The sequence below is a fragment of the Chrysemys picta genome, chromosome 1, assembly GCF_011386835.1.
Source record: "Chrysemys picta bellii isolate R12L10 chromosome 1, ASM1138683v2, whole genome shotgun sequence".
Classification (NCBI taxonomy): Eukaryota; Metazoa; Chordata; order Testudines; family Emydidae; genus Chrysemys; species Chrysemys picta.
This window is the reverse complement of record NC_088791.1, coordinates 291943369-291966653: the sequence shown is the minus strand read 5'-3', so window position 1 is coordinate 291966653 and position 23285 is coordinate 291943369. Positions and strand designations below refer to the sequence as shown.

Genomic DNA, 23285 nt, shown 5'->3' with positions numbered 1-23285 from the left:
AGCGTATAGACAACAGGATGAGCTGTAAAGAATGGTACATCAGTATTAAAAGTCAGAGCACAAACAATCATGGTTGCAAAAAGTGCATAGTCTTGATTATTACTATTTGCAATGTTTTGATTGTAAATTGCATACAAGATTATTATGAATGCTGTTGTAAAAGGAGCCACGCATAGACCATTAGAATCATAGACTTTAGACTTTAAACTTTAAGGTCAGAAGGGACCATCATGATTGTCCTGTCTGACCTCCTGCACAACACAGACCACTGAATCTCACCCACCCACTCCTGTAACAAACCCCTAACCTATGTCTGAGTTACTGAAGTCCTCAAATCATGGTTTAAAGACTTCAAGGTGCAGAAAATCCTCCAGCAAGTGACCCATGCCCCACGCTGCAGAGGAAGGTGAAAAACCCCCAGGGCCTCTGCCAATCTGCCCTGGAGGAAAATTCCTTCCTGACCCCAAATATGGCAATCAGCTAAACCCTGAGCATGTGGTCAAGACTCAGCAGCCAGACACCCAGGAAAGAATTCTCTGTAGTAACTCAGATCCCACCCAGGGCCGGATCTACCATTTTTGCAGCCCCAAGCAAAAAAAAAAAAAAAAAAATCCGCCCAGACTGTGCCATCCCAAGAATGCACGTGCTTCCTCCGCTGGTGCCTGGAGCTGGCCCTGATCCACCTCATCTAAAATCCCATCACAGGCCATTGGGCATATTTACCGCTAATAGTCAAAGATCAATTAATTGCCCAAATTAGGCTATCCCATCATACCATCCCCTCCATAAACTTATCAAGCTTAGTCTTGAAGCCAGATACGTCTTTTGCCTCCACTGCTCCCCTTGGAAGGCCATTCCAGAACTTCACTCCTCTGATGGTTAGAAACCTTCGTCTAATTTCAAGTCTAAACTTCCTGATGGCCAGTTTATATCCATTTGTTCTTGTGTCCACATTGGTACTGAGCTTAAATAATTCCTCTCCCTCCCTGGTATTTATCCCTCTGAGCAATCGTATCTCCCCTCAGCCTTCTTTTGGTTAGGCTAAACAAACCAAGCTCTTTGAGTCTCCTTTCATAAGACAGGTTTTCTATTCCTCGTATCAACCCTAGTAGTCCTTCTCTGTACCTGTTACAGTTTGAATTCATCCTTCTTAAACATGGGAGATCAGAACTGCACACAATTCCAGATGAGGTCTCACCAGTGCCTTGTATAACGGTACTAACACCTCCTTATCTCTACTGGAAACACCTCGCCTGATGCATCCCAAGACCGCATTAGCTTTTTTCATGGCCATATTCACATAGGCGGCTCATAGTCATCCTGTGATCAACCAGTATTCCGAGGTCCTTCTCCTCCTCTGTTACTTCCAACTGATGCTTATAACAAAATTCTTGTTATTAATCCCTAAATGAACGACCTTGCACTTTTCACTATTAAATTTCATCCTATTACTATTACTCCAGTTTACAAGGTCATCCAGATCTTCCTGTATGATATCCCAGTCTTTCTCTGTATTGGCAATACCTCCCAGCTTTGTGTCATCCACATTAGATAGGGTTCTCCTTCAGTGTAGGTATTTTTACGTAATACTGTTGAGTTTTGCCTCTGTTTTAGTCATCCAATACATTTTCTCACAGTACCTGGATGGAAAACACTTCTGTGGTGTCTGTCCCTCTAGCTCTATGGATTTCTGCATAGATTCATTCGTTTTCCAATATATTTGCAATTAAAATGCAAAGATTACATGGTCCATATTTCAAAATTTCTATGTGAAAAGGCTTAGAAGTGACAAAAATTGTGGGGAAAATATATTCTTTGTCAGCAATAATTAGTCTCTCAGCAAGAGATACCCGGCATTTATGAAAATGTGTTTGGATTTCACCAACTTGTGCCAGAGCTGTCAGATAATTACAAAGAAAACCCATATTTGTGTCATGTTCTGTATCTCTTAAACAGTGTAAAATGTGCCAACAGCACTGAATGAATTAAGGATGCTTTTCTTTTGTAGGCCAAGGGTAAGGAAAGACAATGGCTGAGACACCAAGCTATTGGAGAGCTAGATGATGCCAAAATAATTGATGGACTAACAGGAGAAAAAGCTATTTATAAACGACGGGGAGAGCTTGAGCCAGAAGTAAGTATTCCATAAATAATGGGTGCAACTAGCAAGTTTACTAGTTCCTTGAGCTTCATTATGCTAGCCTAGTAAAGATGGTTAACAAGTTCAAATAAAATTAAATCACTATCACATGTCTTTCCTCACTAACACACTTTATCATACTATAAGAAAACTTTCAACACTCAGGTTTTTGGATTTGCAAATTAACAATTCTTACGTGAAATTAATGAGAAAATGAGTGAATAATTAAAACCTAAATAAAAACTTTTAAAAATCTACTGTTTTATGACTACTCATAATTTTGGACGTTCGTCAGAAAAAAATTTTGTTAGAATTATATGAGTCATTGAAAAAGAAACCAGTTGACACATACCAACAAATCAACTTTAAGGCTAGTTGTCTAGATCAGTGGTTCTCAAAGCCGGTCCGCCGCTTGTTCAAGGAAAGCCCCTGGCGGACCAGGCCAGTTTGTTTACCTGCCGCGTCTGCAGGTTCGGCTGATCGCAGCTCTCACTGGCCGCGGTTCACCACTCCAGGCCAATGGAGGCTGCGGGAAGCGGCGCAGGCCGAGGGATATGCTGGCCGCCCTTCCCGCAGCCCCCATTGGCCTAGAATGGCAAACCGCGGCCAGTGGGAGCCACGATCGGCCGAACCTGCAGATGCGGCAGGTAAACAAACTGGCCCGGCCCACCAGGGGCTTTCCCTGAACAAGCGGCAGACCAGCTTTGAGAACCACTGGTCTAGATCATCATTATACACCTCTACCCCAATATAACGCGACCCGATATAACACGAATTTGGATATAACGCGGTAAAGCAGTGCTCTGGGGGGGTGGGGCTGCGCACTCCGGTTGATCAGAGCAAGTTCGATATAACGCGGTTTCAACTATAACGTGGTAAGATATTTTGGCTATGTTGTATCGAGGTAAAGGGGTTTTGTAATAGCCAGATTTAATATACCAATTTTTAATTTTAATTTTTAATGTTTACACATGAAGGAATTTTATTTTGCAAACAATCATTTAGAATAGCTTTCTTCTCAGTAGCTAAATACATATTTGATACAACTCTCTCTCATTTATTTTTCATATTACATGGTCTCACTGTTTGTTGTTTTGAACACCTTATGCAGCCTAGCCATCCTACATCAGAGCTCAGTAAGGGAAAAGCTATAATATCCTAATTTCCAGTACTCTTCAAAGTGCTGGTTTTGTATTTTTAAATACATTTTAAAAAGAGCTTACCTAGTGAAAATGCTAAGGAGGCAATTTTACATTCTGAATTAAAAATATATAAACATGGACTTCAATGGGATTGGGAAGGGGGGAGTTGATATTGCAGTCATTTGCATTAATAATAAAAAGCAGAAACTAAACTAAAAATTCTCAAATGGTTGCTGAATGAAAGAGAAATATTTGGAAGTCAGTTACAGATAAACATTTTAAATATTTGGTTTTTTGCCAAACCATCTTTTAATAGCCTTTCATTTGAATCCAGACTTGTCTCGTTGTATATGGGATGAAATACCTTTCCAGGACTTAGTATGCCAGAAATTGTTAAAACAGACATTTAAGGGGGAGGAGGCAGAGGGGATGAGGAAAGCTTTACAGTCAGAATGTACAAAATTGAGGAGTTAATCAGAAAAAGACTTAACACATTTTTAGAAAGATATTAACTTCAGCAGACAAACTTTACAATCTTATACAAGTCCCCTTTAGTACCATAATTCAAGGAGGCGTTACCCTTATGCAGGGTCGGGTCTGGCTTTTTTGCCGCCTTAGGCAAAAAAGCCACCCTCCACCCCCCGCCAGCGCGGCAGGGGAGGGCGCCGAGCCCAGCCACGGGTCCGCAATCCCCGACCGGCTGGAGCGCCGGGGGGAGGGCGGCGAGCCCGCCGTGGCTCAGCTCTCCCCGGTGACCAGAGCGCCAGGAGGAGGGCGGACAGCCCGGCTGGGGCTCTCCACTCTCCCCGGCAGCCAGAGTGCCGGGAGCAGGGCGGAGAGCCCGACCGGGGCTCTCTGCTCTCCCCGGCGACCAGAGCGCTGGGAGCAGGGCGGAGAGCCTGGCCGGGGCTCTCCGCTCTCCCCGGCAGCGAGCCCCCGGCGGCCAGAGCGCCGGGAGCAGGGCGGAGAGCCCAGCCGGGGCTCTCCGCTCTCCCCGGTGGCCAGAGCGCCGGGAGGAGGGCGGAGAGCCCCCGGTGGCCAGAGTGCCGGGGGGAGGGCGGCGAGCCTGCCACGGCTCTCCGCTCTCCCCAACCGGCCGGAGCACCAGGGGGAGGGCGGTGAGCCCGGCCGGGGTCTCCGCTCTCCCCCCGGCGGCCAGAGTGCCGGGGGGAGGGCGGAGAGCCCCCGGCGGTCAGAGTGCCGGGGGGAGGGCGGAGAGCCCCCGGCGGCCAGAGCGCCGGGGGGGAGGGCGGCAAGCCCGCTGCAGCTCCGCTCTCCCCAGCGGCCGGAACACCGCGGGGAGGGCGGCGAGCCCAGTCGTGGCGCCCCGCCGGGCCGCCCCCCTCCAGGCGCTGCCCCAAGCACATGCTTGGTGGGCTGGTGCCTGGAGCCGGCCCTGCCCTTATGACTCTTGGCAAAAAGTGGAAATTTGAGATTCCTTTTATTGTAATAAAATGTTGTTAATTAGAAATCTAGCAACAAAGATATTTTCCCTATAAATGGGTGGAATTATCGTATTTTGTTTCCGGTCATTGAGTATATAAAACAGAGAAATAGAGCGACTGGATCCAGGTATCTAAAATAATTTTTTCTCAACTATTAATCAGAAAAATTCAAATAATTTCACCTTTTTTTTTAATAATCTGAACTTGCTAGAGAGAGCTTGCCTGCTAGGGCAGAGTTTTTGTTGTCTAGTGTTTTGAAAAAGTGTGCAATGACTCCTTTTACAGTGTTCTGTTCTTATCAAAAGTGTAGCTTTCCCATTCATAAAGTTATTTCTGGTACTTTTCTCTTGCAGCTTGGTAGCCCTCAGCAGAAGCCTAAGCGTTTGCGCCTGGTAGTGGATGTTTCTGGCAGCATGTACCGCTTTAATGGGGTAGATGGTCGACTGGAGCGTTCCATGGAGGCTGTCTGCATGGTCATGGAAGCTTTTGAGAATTACGAGCACAAGTTTAAGGTAACTATAGCTGGGCCAGGAGTTTAGTGGTAATGAGTACTTGCACAGGCTGCGTACAGGCAGTGGAAAAAAGTATTTCATTACTCTGTCTAGCCAAAGAGTATTATTCATCCATGTAAGGAAATAAAGACTTAATTAAATCTGTTGCTAGCAGCCTGAAAATAATACCAGTCCATGGATAGGAAGCATTGAACACTATGAGTGCAGATTATGATTCAGTTTAAGTGTTATAAAAACAGACACACAAAAATGGAACACAATTATTAGTTGTGAAAATTGCCACTCTTGTAAAGAACTGTAAGGCTTATCCTGGGCGAGTGAGATATCATTCTTTCTCCATTTCTCTCTCTGCTGCTTCATAAGGACTAAACACAATTGGAGCATACGGTTCGCAGAAGACCTGTGTCATCACTAGTGCTGTTCTTTATAAAGTTGGCAATGAGGGTATATGACCTCACATTGCACTGACCAGCAAAGTTGACCCAAGTGGGCAATGGGGGAGCCCTGGACCCATGAAATTGTAGGGCAGTGGGTGCACCCAGCCACAGTTGCTCTCAGAGCTCCTGTTGAGCTAATTGTGCTTCTTCCATACATTACTGTCCTTCTATCTCCCTTCCATGAGACAAACGCTTCCTTGTTATCAGACTAGTCTTTAGAGTATTTGGGAATTGTAGCCTGACTTACTGATTACATGATAAATGAAGTAGACTCACAGTTTTTTTCCCTCTGCTACTTTACTTATCTAGAGGCAAGAGATAAATGATCCTCATTCTCTTCTCTTCTCTCTTATCCCTCCACCTTTCCCCACGCCCTTCCCATAACTTGATTTGACAGAATTTGTTGACCTTCGGAGATACTTGCTGATACCTCTTCCTGTTGTAGACTAATGCAATGGTTTTCAAACCTGTGGTCCCTGGGGGTTCACAGACTATGTCTAAGATTTCCAAAGGGGTCTGCACCTCCAGTTGACATTTTTTAGGGGTCTGCAAATGAAAAAAGGTTGAAAACGACTGGACTAATCTCTCAGAGAAGCAGCCATTTAAGGGCAGATTTTAAGAGTTTCTGGTGCAAGGTCTGGTGGATCTGTGAAGCAGCATTATAAGCAAAACATTCAAAACTGATTACATATTGAAATTCTCTACTCCTGTCATTAAAGTTCTATTTTTGACTGCTTAAAACCACTTCCCAGCCTAAGCCCATTTTTTGTTCTGGTACTTTAATTAGTTCTCTGCTAAAAAGGGGACTGAATCAGGGAACTTTTTTTCCCTTCCTCACTGTGCTTTCTCACTATATATTACCCTTTTGGTCACCATCCCATGAGACTTTCTTGTTGTCAGATTAGTCTTTAGGGCCTGACATATTGATTACATGATAAATGAAGTAGACTCACGTTGTTTTTTCCTCTGCTACTTTACTTATCTAGGGACAAGAACTAAAATGTACAGTGTGGTTGCTCTAAGACGGACAATATGGTAGTGATCCATTTAAGGTTAGAAGAGTGACAGTGGACATTTCTTGTCTGTCTGTACACCTTTATGCCCAAGGTGGCTATTTGTTTCCAATTCTCATAGGGACAACCTTGTTCAGAAAGGGAGAGAAGGGAGACTCTTTCTACAATCAGGGAATCAGTTGGTCTACATTAACTGCCATCTTTTAAATTCCTCCTCCAAAATCACCTCTTCCATGCATCTCACAAGGGCTTAGCCTCAAACTCAACATATTAAAGGAGTGGGAGAGAGGAGAATGAAGTTCTAACACTGAACCTTCTTCCAAGTCTCTCAATGCATTCTGTGCTGTCTGTTTAGATTCTAAGTTTCTTGGGGAAGGTAACATGCATCGTTCTGCGTCCAATTGTCCTGTAAGTGGCTGAGCTCCTTGTTGGTGTTTAATAAATGTTACTACCACTGCTAACTGTGTTGTATTCCAGGAGGTCAAATTTTTAAAGGCTACTCCTAAATCATGCATGCAAAAGGTGCACCTGCATATCCATCTACCCTTTTCATATGTGCAGATGGCAGGATACACATTATAATAACAAAGTCATTTTGCAGATTTGAAATTATTAAAGCATCTTTTCTAGTGTTGTCCATCTTATATGCTGAACCTATTTGAAAATATCTCCTAAAATGGAAGTTAGTTCTGTGCTTTACATAAAGTACAAAGTCCTATGGTTTTAGATCAAGAGCCATAACTTAGTTATTAGACTATGTAGCAAAGGTTTTATGAGGGTTTCTAAAAACTTCAGAAATGGTTCCATGAACTACAAGCTATATAATTGTTGTGAAAATCCTTACGTTTTTGATTTATAGTGATATTAAAAGGGAGCATTACACATTTTGTATATGCAATTCAGGAGGCCACAGCTGAGAAGTTGACGTTAGAGGCAGTGTCATTTAAATGGAAGTGGAAGAGGAAAAAGGAGAAATGTTTTGTAATGCTTGGCAGCATAATTTCTTTTTTAAAGTCAAGCGGGTGGCAGGCTAAATAAAAATATTAAAGGGTATATTTAGTGTTGTCCAGAACAGGAAGGGATTTGGAAGCTGGTATCCCTTCCAGCGAAAGCCTGACTGATTCATAATATATTTTCCATTCATCACACATGGCCTTTCATTTTTCCTTATTGCTTTGAAAAAAGCAACATCTTGGTGCAGAGTGTGGTAGCAGCAGTGGAAGATGAAATTTTTCTCATTTCACGCACACTTTCTGAATTTCACAGTAGCAACAACACAGTATGTGCTGTATTTATCAGCAGAGTGGGATGAACTTTTACTAACGTCTCAAGAAAAGTAATGAACTGAAAGTTAATATTTAGGGAAACTTGTGTTTTACAGTTTGTATACCCAGAGCTTTAATAGAGCAAAATCTTTCACAGAGTATCTGATGCTATTAGAAAATTCAGAACAAAGTAGTGCAATAATCAACTAAGTCAATGAAGCTAGCACCAATTTAAGCGTAACTGGGCTGTTTGATTTGTGCTGTAACACACATGGGCTGTAAGTCAGCTTTCAGGAGAACATAAGAATGGCCATACTGGGTCAGACCAATAGTCCATCTAGCACAGTATCCTGTCTTCCCACCGTGGGCAATGGCAGATGCTTAAGAGGGGATGAACAGAACAGGTAATCATCAAGTGATCCATCCTCTGTCACCCATTCTCAGCCTCTGGCAAACAGAGGCTAGGGAACACTTCAGAGCATAGTTTTGCATCCCTGTCCATCCTGGCTAATAGCCATTGATGGACGTATCCTCCAGGAATTTATCTAGTTCATTTTTGAACCCTGTTATAGTCTTGGCCTTCACAACATCCTCTGGCAAAGAGTTCCACAGGTTGACTGTGTGTTGTATGAAGAAATACTTCCTTTTGTTTGTTTTAAATCTGCTGCCTATTAATTTAATTTAGTGACTCCTAGTTCTTGTGTTATGAGAAGGAGTAAACAACACTTCTCTATTCGTCTTGTCCACACCAGTCATGATTTTATAGACTTCCAACATATCCCCCTTTACTCGTCTTTTTTCCAAGCTGAAAATTCCCAGCCTCTTACTAATCTGTCCTCATATAGAAGCTGTTCCATACCCCTAATCATTTAAATGCCACTGCATATTGAGTGGATGTTTTCAGAAAACTATCTACAATTACTCCAAGATCTCTTTCTTGAGTGGTAACAGCTAATTTAGACCCTTTTTTTACATTGTATATGTATAGTTGGGATTATGTTTTCCAATGTGCATTACTTTGCATTTATCAACATTGAATTTCATCTGCCATTTTGTTGCCTAGACACCCAGTTTTGTGAGATCCCTTTGTAACTCTGCACAGTCTACTCAAGATAGTTAACTCCAAAGCAGTTTGGTATCATCTGCAAATTTTGCCACCTCCCTGTTTACCCCTTTTTCCAGACCATTTATGAATATGTTTAATAGGACTGGTCCCAGTACAGACCCCTGGGGGACACTACTATTTACCTCTCTCCATTCTGAAAACTGACCATTTATTCCTACCCTCTGTTTCCTATCTTTTAACCGGTTATTGATCCATAAGAGGACTTTCCCTCTGATCCCATGACAGCTTCCTTTGCTTAAGAGCTATTTGTGAGGGACCTTGTCAAAGGCTTTCTGAAAATCTATGTACACTTTATCCACTGGATCCCCCTTATCCATATGCTTGTTGACCCCCCAAAAAAATTCTAGTAGATTGGTGAGGGATGATTTCCCTTTACAAAACCCATGTTGACTCTTCCCCAACAAATTGTGTTCATCTGTGTGTCTAATAATTCTGTTCTTTACTATAGTTTCAACCAATTTGCATGGTACTGAAGTTAGGCTTGCTGGCCTGGAATTGCTGGGATCACCTCTGGAGTCTTTTTTTAAAATTGGTGTCACATTAGCTATACTCCAGTCATCTGGTATAGAAGATGATTAAAATGATAGGTTACATACCACAGTTAGTTCTGCAATTTCACATTTGAGGTCCTTCAGAACTCTTGGGTGAATATCATCTGGTCCTGGTGACCTATTACTGTTTAGTTTATCAATTTGTTCCAAAACCTCCTCTAATAACACCTCAAGCTGGGACAGTTCCTCAGATTTGTCAAGTTTGGAAATCTCCCTCACATCCTCAGCCATGAAGACTGATGCAAAGAATTCATTTAGTTTCTCCACAATAGCCTTATCTCTCTTAAGGGCTCCTTTAGCACCTCAATCATCCAGTGGCCCCATTGGTTGTTTAGCAGGCTTCCTGCTTCTGATGTACTTAAACATTTTTTGCTGTTACTTTTTGAGTCTTTGGCTAGCTGTTCTTCACGGTTTTGTTTTGTTTTTTGTTTTGTTTGTTTGTTTGTTGGCCTTCCTAATTATATGTTTACACTTCATTTGCTAGAGTTTATGCTCTTTTCTATTTTTCTCACTAGGATTTAACTTCCACTGTTTAAGGAATGCCTTTTTGTCTCTAACTTCTTTTACTTTTGTTGTTTAGCCACGGTGGCACTTTTTTGGTCCTCTTATTATGTTTTTAAATTTGGGATATACATTTAAATTGAGCCTCTGTTATGGTGTCTTTAAAAATTTTCCATGCAGCTTGCAGGGACTTCACTTTTGGCATTGTACCTTTTAATTTCTGTTTAACTAACCTCCTCATTTTTGTGTAGGTTCCCTTTCTGAAATTAATTGCTACCATGGTGGGCTGCTTTGGTGTTCCCCTTCCCCCAGGGATGCTACATTTTGTTATGTTAGGGTCACTATTACCAAGTGGATCAGCTATATTCACCTCTTGGACCTGATCCTGTGCTCCACTTAGGACTAAAACAAGAATTGCCTCTCCTCTTGTGGGTTCCAGGACTATCTGCTCCAAGAAGCAGTCATTTAAGGTGTCATGAAACTTTATCTCTGCATCCTGTCCTGAGGTGACATATACCCAGTCAATATGGGAATAGTTGATATCTCCCATTATTATTGATTTTTTAATGTTTATAGCCTCTTTAATCTCCCTTGTGTGTGCAGCCATGCCTGTGAGGCTAATGTGTGAGGCTAACTTGCACTGTGTTTAAAAAAAAATAAAAACTTCCACCAGGATCACACCCAAAGTCCTTAATTCTTACTTAATCTTTACTCCCAATGGAATTCATGAGAAAAAGCATTTTGGGTTCTACTTCTGCTTCTAGACACTGAAAGATAAATGGAAGGCCAAGATGTTCTGCATTTGACCTCTTTTTATAATAGCTGTTGTTTGGGAAGCTGCTTTCTTAAGCCTTTCCGTGCCAATGATTCTTAAAGTGTGAGACTAATAGCACTGATTAAGTCAGTCCTACTGCAGCCAGGTGCTCAAGCTTCCAAGTAGTTTTTCAGATACCTTTTAGCCTTGGCCTGCAGTTGCCCATATACACTAGTCGTGGATCTCTCTCATACAGGGATGAGAAACATACCAAACTGTGGCTTGGTTTTGTGATGTATGGACTAGAACAGGGATCGGCAACCTTTGGCCCGCGGCCCACCAGGGAAAGCCCTACTGCGTCTGCGGCACCATTCCAGGCAATGGGGGCTGTGGGAAGGACGACCAGCACATCCCTTGATCCACGCCGCTTATCGCAGCCCCCATTGGCCTGGAACAGCGAACCAAGGCCAATGGGAGCCGCGATCAGCCGAACCTGCAGACAGGGCAGGTAAACAAACCGGCCCAGCCCGCCAGGTGCTTTCCCTGGCAGGCCGCATGCCAAAGGTTGCCGATCCGTGGACTAGGCGCTATTCAAAGCCTATTTTCACAAGTCACCTAAATTCAGTTTGAACCCAGTAGCTTCAGAGTGAAAGGCTCATTCATTATTGTCTTGTGCTAAGCAGCAGGGTGGTATTCCCAGGCTGCAAAATATGGAATACCCCCTTAAAGTTGGTACACTAACATCAATGTCAGAACAGCTATCCGGAGAAGAAATCAGAAGGTCCAGATCCAAAGAGATAGCACATTACAAAAGAGTCATACAACTTTAAACCCAAGAGAACCTCATCTCTGCACTTTACATAATTTAGAAAGTAACCCATATTGTTTTGGACAAAATATATATAATCTTTGAAAGTGATATAGTATTGAATGGTTTTGTATTCCTTTCACCATGTGACCATTACTGTACTGTATTTGTTCCTCTACTAAGCCCAGAGTATGCTGAATGCAATCCTATTATTATCGTTATTAAAAATCAGAAAACATAATGGGGCTCTTGGAATTCAACCCCCTGTGTATTTCCAGCCATAGTTTTGATCTGTTGTGCAGACCTAAAAAGTGAAGGATGGATTTTAAAAAATAGTGTGTAACGCTTTTTTTTTTTCCAGATCAGAATGAGATCACATAAACAGCTTGTCAAACCTCAGAGCTACACTTTAACAATCCACTTCTTGTGTGCCAGATTGCAGGGAGAAGAGAGTAAATTGTAACTCTACAAATAAAATGGGCAGTGTGAAAAGCTAAGATTCTAATCTCACTTAACACCGCTGTAAAACTGGTGGAATGAGTTACTGCTGCTTATTTTAATTAGTTTGGGCAATTTTATCTTGCAAAAGTGTTTTAGTGGTAGTGAGAAATTGTAGTCAGTTCCTTTAAACTGATCATAAATGTAAACCGCCATCAGTATTTATCTTTTAGTTAAAAGCAAATTGCCTTTGATCAGACTTCATGTCATTCTGAGTCAGCAGTCACTCCTTATTCTTAACAGATTACTCTTTCATTCTCTTTCCTGCAGTACGATATCGTTGGACATTCAGGAGATGGCTTCAACATTGCATTTGTTGGGAGTGACAAAGTTCCCAAGAACAATAAGCAAAGATTAAAGATTATTAAGGTAAATCCTGTTGATAAATAGCTCTGGTTAATCAAGGATTCTACAATGCTGAGGATAAGTTCCTATATGTCACAGAATACAAAAAGTAAAGAGAAGGGAAGTTGCTGGAAGGGAGGCGAAGGAGCGATATGAGGAGCTATGTATGTACATGAAGCTGGGGAAAAACCTTTTAGACTTTTAAAAATAGAATAGAATAAGGATGCATCTCTCTTGAACTGTCCTAAACAGTCCATTAATGATCACAGGAAGTCCCATACACACTGATCAGTTGGTACAGCTATATGGAAAGCTCTCCATTAATAAAAAAGTATTATTGTTAACATGTAGCCACTGATGAGGGAAACTCTGGGGGTGATCCTTAATACTTGTTTGTACAGTCTTTGGAAGCCATAAAGTGCGGTAATAGCAGTAAGAGTATGTAAACTCCTAGACTGAAAAGATGTTAAACCATCATTGCAAAGTGAACATGTACTGTAAATGTAGTTAGGAAACCTTTGCTACATTAAAGCAGCAGAAAATCTGACTATAACATAGAATTTAACTAATTAACAGAATGGTGCTGTGGAACTGTATATTTAAGCTGACAGTTTCATGGGAAAATCTTTCTTTTCTAAATCAGTGTGTCTCTTACTAAGTGTTTTTTGTTTTGTTTTTTTTGTTTTTCAGAAATAGGCCATTGTATTAGACTAGGAGAACTGGGTTTTCCACTGACCAAACTCCCTAACTTTTTCATAGGAAATGGCTTTGTCCTCCACATTCTCCAATGCAGAATAACACATTTCTCTCTTGTTTTGTAAACCATATGTTTAAATAATGTTAAAGTCTATATTGTCACCATGAGCAGGCTCAAATTAACCAATGTTCACTTGGGGCACTTTCACGGAGCCCCACTGAAAGAGGCCCCCCGACCGCCAAACAAAAACAAAACTGAGTGTTGCAGTCACCCTGTGCACCAGATCACATCGTTACTCACTCAGATTTGGGGTGTACACCCATCTGTCATGATGGAGGAGTGGCTGGGCCAGACCTGAGCAGTTCGAGGCCGTGTGCACGTGGGCCGGAAAAGGAGAGGAAGTGGAGCGGGGCGACTGGGATTGAGAGAAGCTGTCCTAGCCTGGGAGGGAGCACTGAGTCAGGGGGGCAGCAGTGAGGAGCTGGGGAGAGTTGTTGGTGGGCTATGGGGTGAGTGCAGAATATTGGGGCCTGCGGAGTGGGATGTATATTAGGGCTGCTGGGATATGTGGGTAGCTGTCAGAATAAGTAGGGGCTGGTGTAGGGTTGTGGATATATGTGGAATGGAGACGCATTCAGGGGTCTGGGGAGAGAGGGGCATTCTGTGATCTGTGTGGGGTGGTGGCATGTATGGGACGAAAGCACTTTAAGAAAGGTGGGGGGAGCCCATTTTCCACAGTGCAGAGGGTAACAAAATTATTTAATCTGATCATGAGTCTTATATTTGGTAATAACACTTCATACTGAAGTCCATTAGTCCAGGGGTCGGCAACCTCTGGCACGCGGCTCGCTAGGGTAAGCACCCTGGTGGGCCGGGCCAGTTTGTTTACCTGCTGCGTCGGCAGGTTCAGCCGATCGTGGCTCCCACTGGCCGCGGTTTGCCACTCCAGGCCAATGGCGGTGGTGGGAAGCTGTAGCCATCATATCCCTCACCCGCGCGGCTTCCCGCAGCCCCCATTGGCCTGGGATGGCGAACCACAGCCAGTGGGAACCGCCATCGGCCGAACCTGCTAACGCAGCAGGTAAACAAACTGGCCCGGCCCGCCAGGGTGCTTACCCTAGCGAGCTGCGTGCCAGAGGTTGCCGACCCCTGCATGAGTCTAATATACATTATGAACAGGTGGGATTTGGTCAGGGTATTCTCCCTCAGATCTATAGCAATGTGGAAACCCAATCTCCAGCCTGCTAAAGTGTTTTACTTCTTCACTCTCTAGTTCTGAAAGCTAAATTCCCTCCGTGTGATTTTTCCAGTTCTGACATTGCAAATTGGATTTTAAGAATTTGTTTGTATTGAGTGAAATGAACCTTTGATTGAACCCTAAAATGCTGCATATTCTCTAAAATATGGAGCAAGATGCACCTTTCTAAATGTCTTTCACTTAATATGGCTTAGAAGAATGTTTGCTCCTTTTCATACCAACTAAATGTGTGTTTTATTTGGAATAGTTCTCTCTGTACATTTCCTTTTGACTTTGTTGTGTACCCAGATAATGCATGCCCATGCTCAATTCTGTATGAGTGGAGACCATACTCTGGAAGGGACGGAGCATGCTGTTCGTGAAATTGCCAAAGAAGAGGCTGATGAATATTTTGTCATAGTCTTGAGCGATGCAAACCTTGAACGATATGGTATCCCACCAGCAAGATTTGCCCAAACCTTGACCATCAACCCTCAAGTTAATGCTTTTGCCATATTCATAGGATCCTTAGGAGACCAGGCAGACAGGTAAATATATTGCTGCGAGAAGTGGTGGCAGCATAGGCTTTATGCTACTTAACAGCAACTTTTTCCAGCAAGTTCAGGGCATTGGTGGCATCAAAAGGGTGTCCATTCAGTACTCCGGCTCCAAGGTAGGGGCTTTCAAAGACATAAATCCAGTATGGAATTAAGGTTTTGGCCACAAATCAGCACCCCTGGACTCTTCCCTAATGTGGGAGTTAAAAATACATGTACATAGTCTAATCCAAAGTAGATTAAACTGAAACTCGGGAGATGTTTAGCAATGTGAGGGATGCCTAAAAACTAACTATATTTCTGATCATGGCTCCATAGCCTATATCATAACTAGGGCCCTACCGAATTCACAGTCCATTTTGGTCAATTTCACGGTCACAGGTTTTTAAAAATCTGAAATTTCATGGTGTTGTAATCGTAGGGGTCCTGACACAAAAAGAGTTGGGAGGGGTCTCAAGGTTATTGTAGAGGGGGTTGCGGTACTGCTACCCTTTCTTCTGTGCTGGTGATGGCGCTGCCTTCAGAGCTAGGTAGCTGGAGAGCGGCGGCTACTGGCTGCAATCCCAGCTCGGAAGACAGAGCCGCCGCCAGCAGCAGCGCAGAAGTAAGGATGGCATGGTCTGGTATTGCTCCCCTTACTTCTGCACTACTGCCTCCAGAGTTGGGCCCTCAGTCAGCAGCCGCCACTCTCCGGCTGCCCAGCTCTGAAGGCAGCAGCGCAGAAGTAAGAGTGGCATGCTATGGTATTGCCATCCTTACTTCTGCGCTGCTGCTGGCAGGGCGCTGCCTTCAGAGCTGGGCGCCCAGCCAACAGCTGCCATTCTCTGGCAGCCCGGCTCTGAAGGCAGCGCAGAAGTTATAGGTGGCAATACCCCAATCCCCCTAAAATAACTTTGCGACCCCCCCGAAACTCCCTTTTGGCTCAGTATCCCCAATTTGAGAAATGCTGGTCTCCTCCCTGAAATCTGTATAGTATAGGGTAAAAGCACACAAAAGACCAGATTTCATGGTGGGAAACCAGATATCACAGTCCATGACGCGTTTTTCGTGGCCGGGAATTTGGTAGGGCCCTAGTCATAGCTTGAGATGATACAGGGAAGACACAGAACTTTTATACAAACCAACCTTCTGCATCTGCTGCCCAGTCGCCGGTACATACAACGCAAAGTTATTATCTCTATTGTAAACATGTGCCACTTACCACTAATGTTAAAGGGCCAATTCTGCTTTTTAAAAAAAAAAAAAAGGTCATTGACTGAAAGGGTAGTAGGATCAAGCCCAGAAGGAGTTAGATCACAGCATGTGGTATAATTTTAAAAGGTTTGGAACGTGCGCAGTGCATTGAATTTCTGCAGGTTCCATCAATCTATTGTTTGTGTTCCCCATAAAGAACTCCTAGTTTGAAATATTATTGGAGGTTGAGTTTTATTTTTCCTACTGGAAAAATGGGTTCATCATCCACATTCATCCATGAGGAAAAGAGGTTATCAATTTGCCCAATTTACTATATATATATAACTACATACGGTTGTATTTCAGTGTTACTGTGTCATGTGTATATATATATATATGACACGGTAACACTGAAATACAACTGCATGTATGTGCATAATTAAGCAAAGCTTTCCTTTCAAATATAATTTTAGGGTGGGAGGGGAGTTACTTTTATTAGTTTTTCTTTCCACATGGCTTGTATATTTCCACATGGTTTATATTTTCATTTCAAATGGGAGATCTCTGGGATTGAGTTTATAGTCTATGGGGAAATGACAGTGGGACACAAATATAAATTAAAACTTGTTTTAAAAAATCAGTGAAACAGTATACACCAAAACTGCTGATTAAATATTAGTGATGTGAATTTTGTAATGTGTATCTTTTATACTATTAAAAGCGTTGAATAAAAATGTACAAGGCTGACTACCTTAGGCCTCGGGCTAGCAGCTGTAGTAAAACATGAATTCACTTTAACCTATTGTAGGCTAGAAACTGAAATATCAACAACACATTTATAGCCAATATATAAAACTTCAGATAAAATCCGTAGTTTTTGTGGGGTGGAGGAGTTAAGGTTTACCAAACACTTAGGTTAGTACAGCAACATTTTTAAATGAACTAAATGATCCCCCTACAGAGAGTGAGTTTATAGTTGTTTCTAGAAGATCAGCTGTGCTAATACTGTACCTTGTTTGGTCACTGGTACCTTAATCTCAGCAGAGATTTTCACACACCAGAAATAGGGACAATAACAAAGGAATGGAAATCTGTGGAAACAGGTCAGTTGTCTTGCTGAAAAGACCTCTGTGACATAACCCCTTTCAGTGTTTCCTTGTGCTGCTGCTTTCCCAAGCTTTTAATTGCATAGTGACAGCAGTGTGAATGGCATGTATCAGCAAGGTATTCAAAAGTAAAAACATTCTTTCTTAAGGAACTCTCAGGACTCTTTGGTTTGCTGTCAGAAACATAATTTGCAATGGTAATTCTTTTTCCCTTCCCATTCTGATCCCTAGGCTGCAGAAGATGCTACCAGCAGGCCGGTCTTTTATTGCCATGGATACCAAGCAGATCCCCCAGATCTTGCAACAGATCTTTACATCCACCATGTTGTCCAGTGCCTAAGAAGTTCCCGTTACTATTAAATAATTGGACATTGTAACAAGCACAATTGAGAAACAAGCTGGCTGGTGAAAGACAAAATCAGCACCTGATGAAGTTAAGAACTATGAAACTGATAAATATAATTTTCATATTGAAATATTATAGTCCCTTAATCGAAATGCCAAAAACAACACTGTAGTGTAGATTTTTGGTGAAATCGTACAGCATAGCCATCAGGTGACTTAAAGTTCTGCATTCAGAGAGATAAGAGAGTTCAAGGGGGTTGATGTAGTGCACAGGATATCTGTGTCAAATGAACAGAGGGACAGATAACACAGCATTTGTGATCATTCTGGCTGATATATTGCCAGCAACTCTTTGGGACAGCATCATTTTACTCAGTTTTATTAGCAGTGTTTCTTGGGGTTGAATACCAAGTTATAGAGCAATGTGCAAGTCAGACGCAGCTAATCTGCCCCACTGTTGTGTGTGCTGAGTTCAGAATTAGAAATGCAAGTAACTGCACATTCGAACAAGACTGCTCATCCTGATCTGCATCCGACCTTTGCTATTGGATGTCAGGAACAATAGAGTGGTGTGGAAGCACAGAACATTGCAGTATAAACATACATTATTGGATCTGGAGCACAGCTCAGAGTAGTGAAAATCCCTAGAAAAAAGTTAATTTATTTTTTCCTGGAAAGACAGAGCTGAAAGGGGTCAAAGTGGTCTAAGACCCACCTATGAAGGGTGCACCACCATGGCTTTCCCACTGCATGGTAGCAGATGATGATGTCTAGTTTCTCTGTTGCCAGGACTCCTAGGAAAGGGCCTCTTCCCCCAGAGGCTGGATGTGCTCATGGTTTTTTACATTTTGCTTCCATTTCAAGAGCTCTTTGCACTTTCTGTTTTGGTTTCTAAAATGTGAAGCTGGAGGGCAGATCTGTGTGTCAGAAAATGACTTTTAATAAAGAAGAAAATAAGTAAAGAGGAAAAATAGATCAAGAGAGTAAAAGTATGTGGCTTTCATTTTGGTAGGAAATCTGTGTTTGGGGATCTTCTTTTAATGCAGAACACTCTCACTCTGTGCATCTTTTCTATTGTAAGTATTTTCCTCCCATTTCCACATTCTCAAACAGGAACTCTTGCTTTAGAATTAAATGGGTTGAAGTTTGTACTGCACTCTGAAAATGAAAATCCCTAGGTAGGGGCTAACTAATAGTACTTTTGCAATCACTGTGCTTCAGGAACACTGGAATACTTAATAAATTGAATTCACCATCCTACCGCGAGTAACTGTTAACTCTCATCACCACCAATAAAAAGACTCTTGCCCCATGGTTGATTATTATAAACTATTATAAAGAGATGAAAGGTGAAAGAAAGAGCACGGTCTCCAATCATGCTTAGAAATTGTGGTACTTCACTGCGAAAACGAGTTTCCTAACTCCTACAAGATTTCTAACTACATTAAAGCTGCTGTTTGGGTGGGATGGGGGATGGAGAGAGAGCATCTGTTTGTTCCTTCATTTCTACAAAACCATCACAGTTTTTAAATGCACCATAATGCATTTTTGCTAGTCTTGCCATTTTCCTCTGACAGTGGCCAATGCCAGGTGTCCCAGAGGGAGTGAACCTAACAGGTAATGATCAAGTTTCAATCCCACAGCAGCATTATGGACCCAATCCTGTAAGATGATGAGAATCCTCAACTTCCATTCAAGTACAAAGGCAGTCGAGAGTGCTCAGCGACTCAACAAATGAGGCGTTCTGGCCTCGATGCACAAAAGGAGCTAGGTGCTAAGTGCCAGGGATGGCTCTACTGCAGTGCACAAAACTCCTGCCTAACTCTGTAGGTGCCTAAACTCACTCAACACCTAACGTTTCAGGGTAAAAGTTCCCAAGGCACCTACGTTTATGCCTCTGGGCATGCAGTCAAACCCAGATCATAGAATCATAGAATATCAGGGTTGGAAGGGACCTCAAGAGGTCATCTAGTCCAACCCCCTGCTCAAAGCAGGACCAATTCCCAACTAAGTCATCCCAGCCAGGGCTTTGTCAAGCCGGGCCTTAAAAACCTCCAAGGAAGGAGACTCCACCACCTCCCTAGGTAACGCATTCCAGTGCTTCACCACCCTCCTAGTGAAATAGTGTTTCCTAATATCCAACCTGGACCTCCGCCACTGCAACTTGAGACCATTGCTCCTTGTTCTGTCATCTGCCACCACTGAGAACAGCCGAGCTCCATCCTCTTTGGAACCCCCCGTCAGGTAGTTGAAGGCTGCTATCAAATCCCCCCTCATTCTTCTCTTCTGGAGACTAAACAATCCCAGTTCCCTCAGCCTCTCCTCATAAGTCATGTGCTCCAGCCCCCTAATCATTTTTGTTGCCCTCCGCTGGACTCTTTCCAATTTTTCCACATCCTTCTTGTAGTGTGGGGCCCAAAACTGGACACAGTATTCTAGATGAGGCCTCACCAATGTCGAATAAAGGGGAACGATCATGTTCCTTGATCTGCTAGCAATGCCCCTACTTATACAGCCCAAAATGCCGTTAGCCTTCTTGGCAACAAGAGCACACTGTTGACTCATATCCAGCTTCTCATCCACTGTGACCCCTAGGTCCTTTTCTGCAGAACTGCTACCTAGCCATTCGGTCCCTAGTCTGTAGCAGTGCATGGGATTCTTCCGTCCTAAGTGCAGGACTCTGCACTTGTCCTTGTTGAACCTCATCAGGTTTTTTTTTTGGCCCAATCCTCTAATTTGTCTAGGTCCATCTGTATCCGATCCCTACCCTCTAGTGTATCTACCACGCCTCCTAGTTTAGTGTCATCTGCAAACTTGCTGAGAGTGCAGTCCACACCATCCAGATTTCCTGCCTGAGTCACAGGGACGACAGGGATTCAGCCATCTAAATCGTGTGCGGGGTCTGCTGCTGTAGGAGTGCTCAAATGTCCCATTCAAAAGCCAGCCGGAGGAGGTGGTGGGCATGGTTCCCACTATAACTTTTAGCCCGTTGGTTAGAGCACTCACCTGGGATGTGGGAAACCTATAAACACATTCATTGTATTTATAAGAGACCCCTAAGTAGAATAGTGCTAAATGGAGTTATTACTCCTTAGCACTCAACTTTTTGCAATTTCTCAAAACTCTGCTTTTATCCTTAAAGATTCTTACAGTTAGGAAAATACTTTCCCCTTTAAAATAACTAAAGATTTTATCATACTTACTGTACTGTAGACCACTTGATTGTACAGATCCATCCCTGGTGTAACTCCATTTACTTCAGTGGCCTCATTAACTTTACAATAGAGATTAATGGGGTATTTCTTTTGGGGACACAGTAGAGTGGTTTAGATTAAATTTTGAACTAATATTTTAAAAAGGAAACTGACAAGGGTAAATATGTTTACAAAAAGTATAGAACATATCACCTCAGATTATTAAAAATGCTTAAATCTAGCGTACTAGTTATTTAGGCTATTTATTTAATTATGTGCCGTTCTCTCACCTGGCACAATGAAAATACTTGTTTTATTTTGTTTCCAGCCAGTGTCTGTTCGATTTTACTTCCAGATTCCATGTACTAACAGCATGCTGCAGCGATTACAACCCAAACACTTCAAGGGAATTTTTTTTAAAGCATTTTCCAGTGGAATTTAAGACACTCTCCCTCCTCTCGCTCCCCCCCCCCCCCCAAACCATGAAATGATTTCAGTTGGTTCTGGAAAGGTCTTTACTTATGTGTCTCAGTTCTGGGACATAGTTGACCTGACAGCGTCCCTTTACATTGTTATAATATGATGAGAAATTCTGTCTGGACTCTCTATATCTCACCTGCTTTAATATCCATCACTCTGGCATTGAGAAATCAAAATAGCAGCTGTTCTTCCCCTCCCTCTAGAATCTACAAAAAGAAATTCTGCTGCTCAGCCAGTTAATAAAATAATTTAGCAAACTCACACTGGTCTTCTGTGTCCTTAAGTCACGACAGAGCTTTCAAATATGCAATTAATGAAAACAGTTATGAGAAACATGTTGATTAGCTGTTCACTTCAGCACTGCCTGTTTAGCATCTGTATTTGTTAATATTCCAGAGTCCACCAAAGCATATGTACCAACAACCCCCTTAAATTGCCATTTGATTTAATAAGACTTATTGTATCTTAAAAGGACATATGACTTCTCCTTTTCTCACTGTTTATTATACCATCTTAGAAGTTTGAAACAAATCTATTATTTACTGAACTGTCATTGCTTCGTTGCATGGGTATTATTGTTTGTTATTGTAGGGTTCTGATTTACTGCAGCTGATGTAACATTAGCACCCTTGCTTAAGTAATCTTAACTACCTCTAATAATGCAATTTTTTTAATTGGTTTTCATTAAAATCATTAAATGATTGTGTGTATAAAGTGAAATCATACTGAATATTTATTTTTCATTTCAAGCAACATGAGACAGCTTGATTTATCTATTATCATCAGGATTATGATGCATACTGCAGCAAATGGTATAAATAGAGTACAGAATGTATTCTGTTGGAATGTGAAAAGTGCATTAGACAAGCACATTTAAAAACTTAAAGCAGCCTTGTATGGTGACTTGTAAAATGCCCTGTGTTAGTATAAAGCGCCTAAATAAAGTGTGAAAGATTAAGAGCAGGTTGCTAACCCTTGACATTGACTCCAGCAGTGTTGTTGTAGCTGTGCTGGTCCCAGGATATTCGTGAGACAAGGTGGGTGAAGTATTATCTTTTATTGGACCAACTTCTGTTGGTGAGAGAGACAAGCTTTTCTTCAGCTCTGTGTAAGCTCGAAAGCATGTCTCTCTCACCAACAGAAGTTGGTCCAATAAAAAATATTACCTCACCTCACCCACCTTGTTTCACTGACCCCATCACTCATTCAGTTACATATTTTGAAGTTTATGTAGTTACAATCTATCATCTCTAGCTTAGTTTCCTTTGCAGACATGCCTGGAAATCATTATGTATGTAATGCTATAGCTCAGAGTCTTCCATTGTAAAATTTAGAATGCATTTTTTATTTCTTAATTTAATACACTGATGTAACAATCAATGGAAAGACAAACATACAACAGGAACAGTGCTGTTGAATTGCAGTATGGCTTCTGTCTTCAAAATTGGGTTCTTATCCAAAAGTTTATTGGGTTACTTTGTATCTGTAAAATAAACTTCATTGCTGCTGTCAGGTTGGGGACAAATGTGAGAGCTCTAGAGGTTGTGCTTTTCTTGCAGGGACTACGCGTTTTAAAGCCATGGATCAAAACTGTTTGAATACTTGTGTTACAGATGTGTTTAAGAAATCACTTTTTGTTATGTTGTTCATTGCAAGTATCTCTTTGATTGTTAAAGTTTCTACAAAACAACTGAGAACATACAAGCTAATTTACCTGATACCAATAAAATTCACTAACTTGTGTGAAGGCAGAAAGATATACCACCACCAATAGTCTAATTTATTTGTATGTTTGTATTAGAGGGGCTTGATATTTTTTTTTAGTTGTTTTATTTGTAGTTTGAATATAGAGTTTTTCATGACTGCTATAAGTGTAGTAACAGCTAGCAGGGTGCTGTATGGCTGTGAGATAACCCATTCCTAGAAGCACTAGAAGTGATTGGATTTTGGCCTCAACCT

At 42.1% G+C, this 23285-nt stretch overlaps 1 protein-coding gene across 3 annotated transcripts in view; it reads left to right on the top strand.

The window, feature by feature from the left end:
• Window positions 1-18910, top strand: part of VWA8 (von Willebrand factor A domain containing 8) — a 300653-nt gene extending 281743 nt beyond the window's left edge. For all 3 annotated transcript variants that reach the window (XM_065581171.1, XM_005301483.4, XM_065581170.1), the window contains exons 41-45: window positions 2009-2134; window positions 5081-5239; window positions 12463-12561; window positions 14781-15019; window positions 17539-18910. In XM_065581171.1, coding sequence (XP_065437243.1) covers window positions 2009-2134; window positions 5081-5239; window positions 12463-12561; window positions 14781-15019; window positions 17539-17647 — 732 coding nt within the window. In that variant the 3' untranslated portion in view covers window positions 17648-18910. The remainder of the gene's footprint in view (window positions 1-2008; window positions 2135-5080; window positions 5240-12462; window positions 12562-14780; window positions 15020-17538) is intronic.
• Window positions 18911-23285: the final 4375 nt, after the last annotated feature.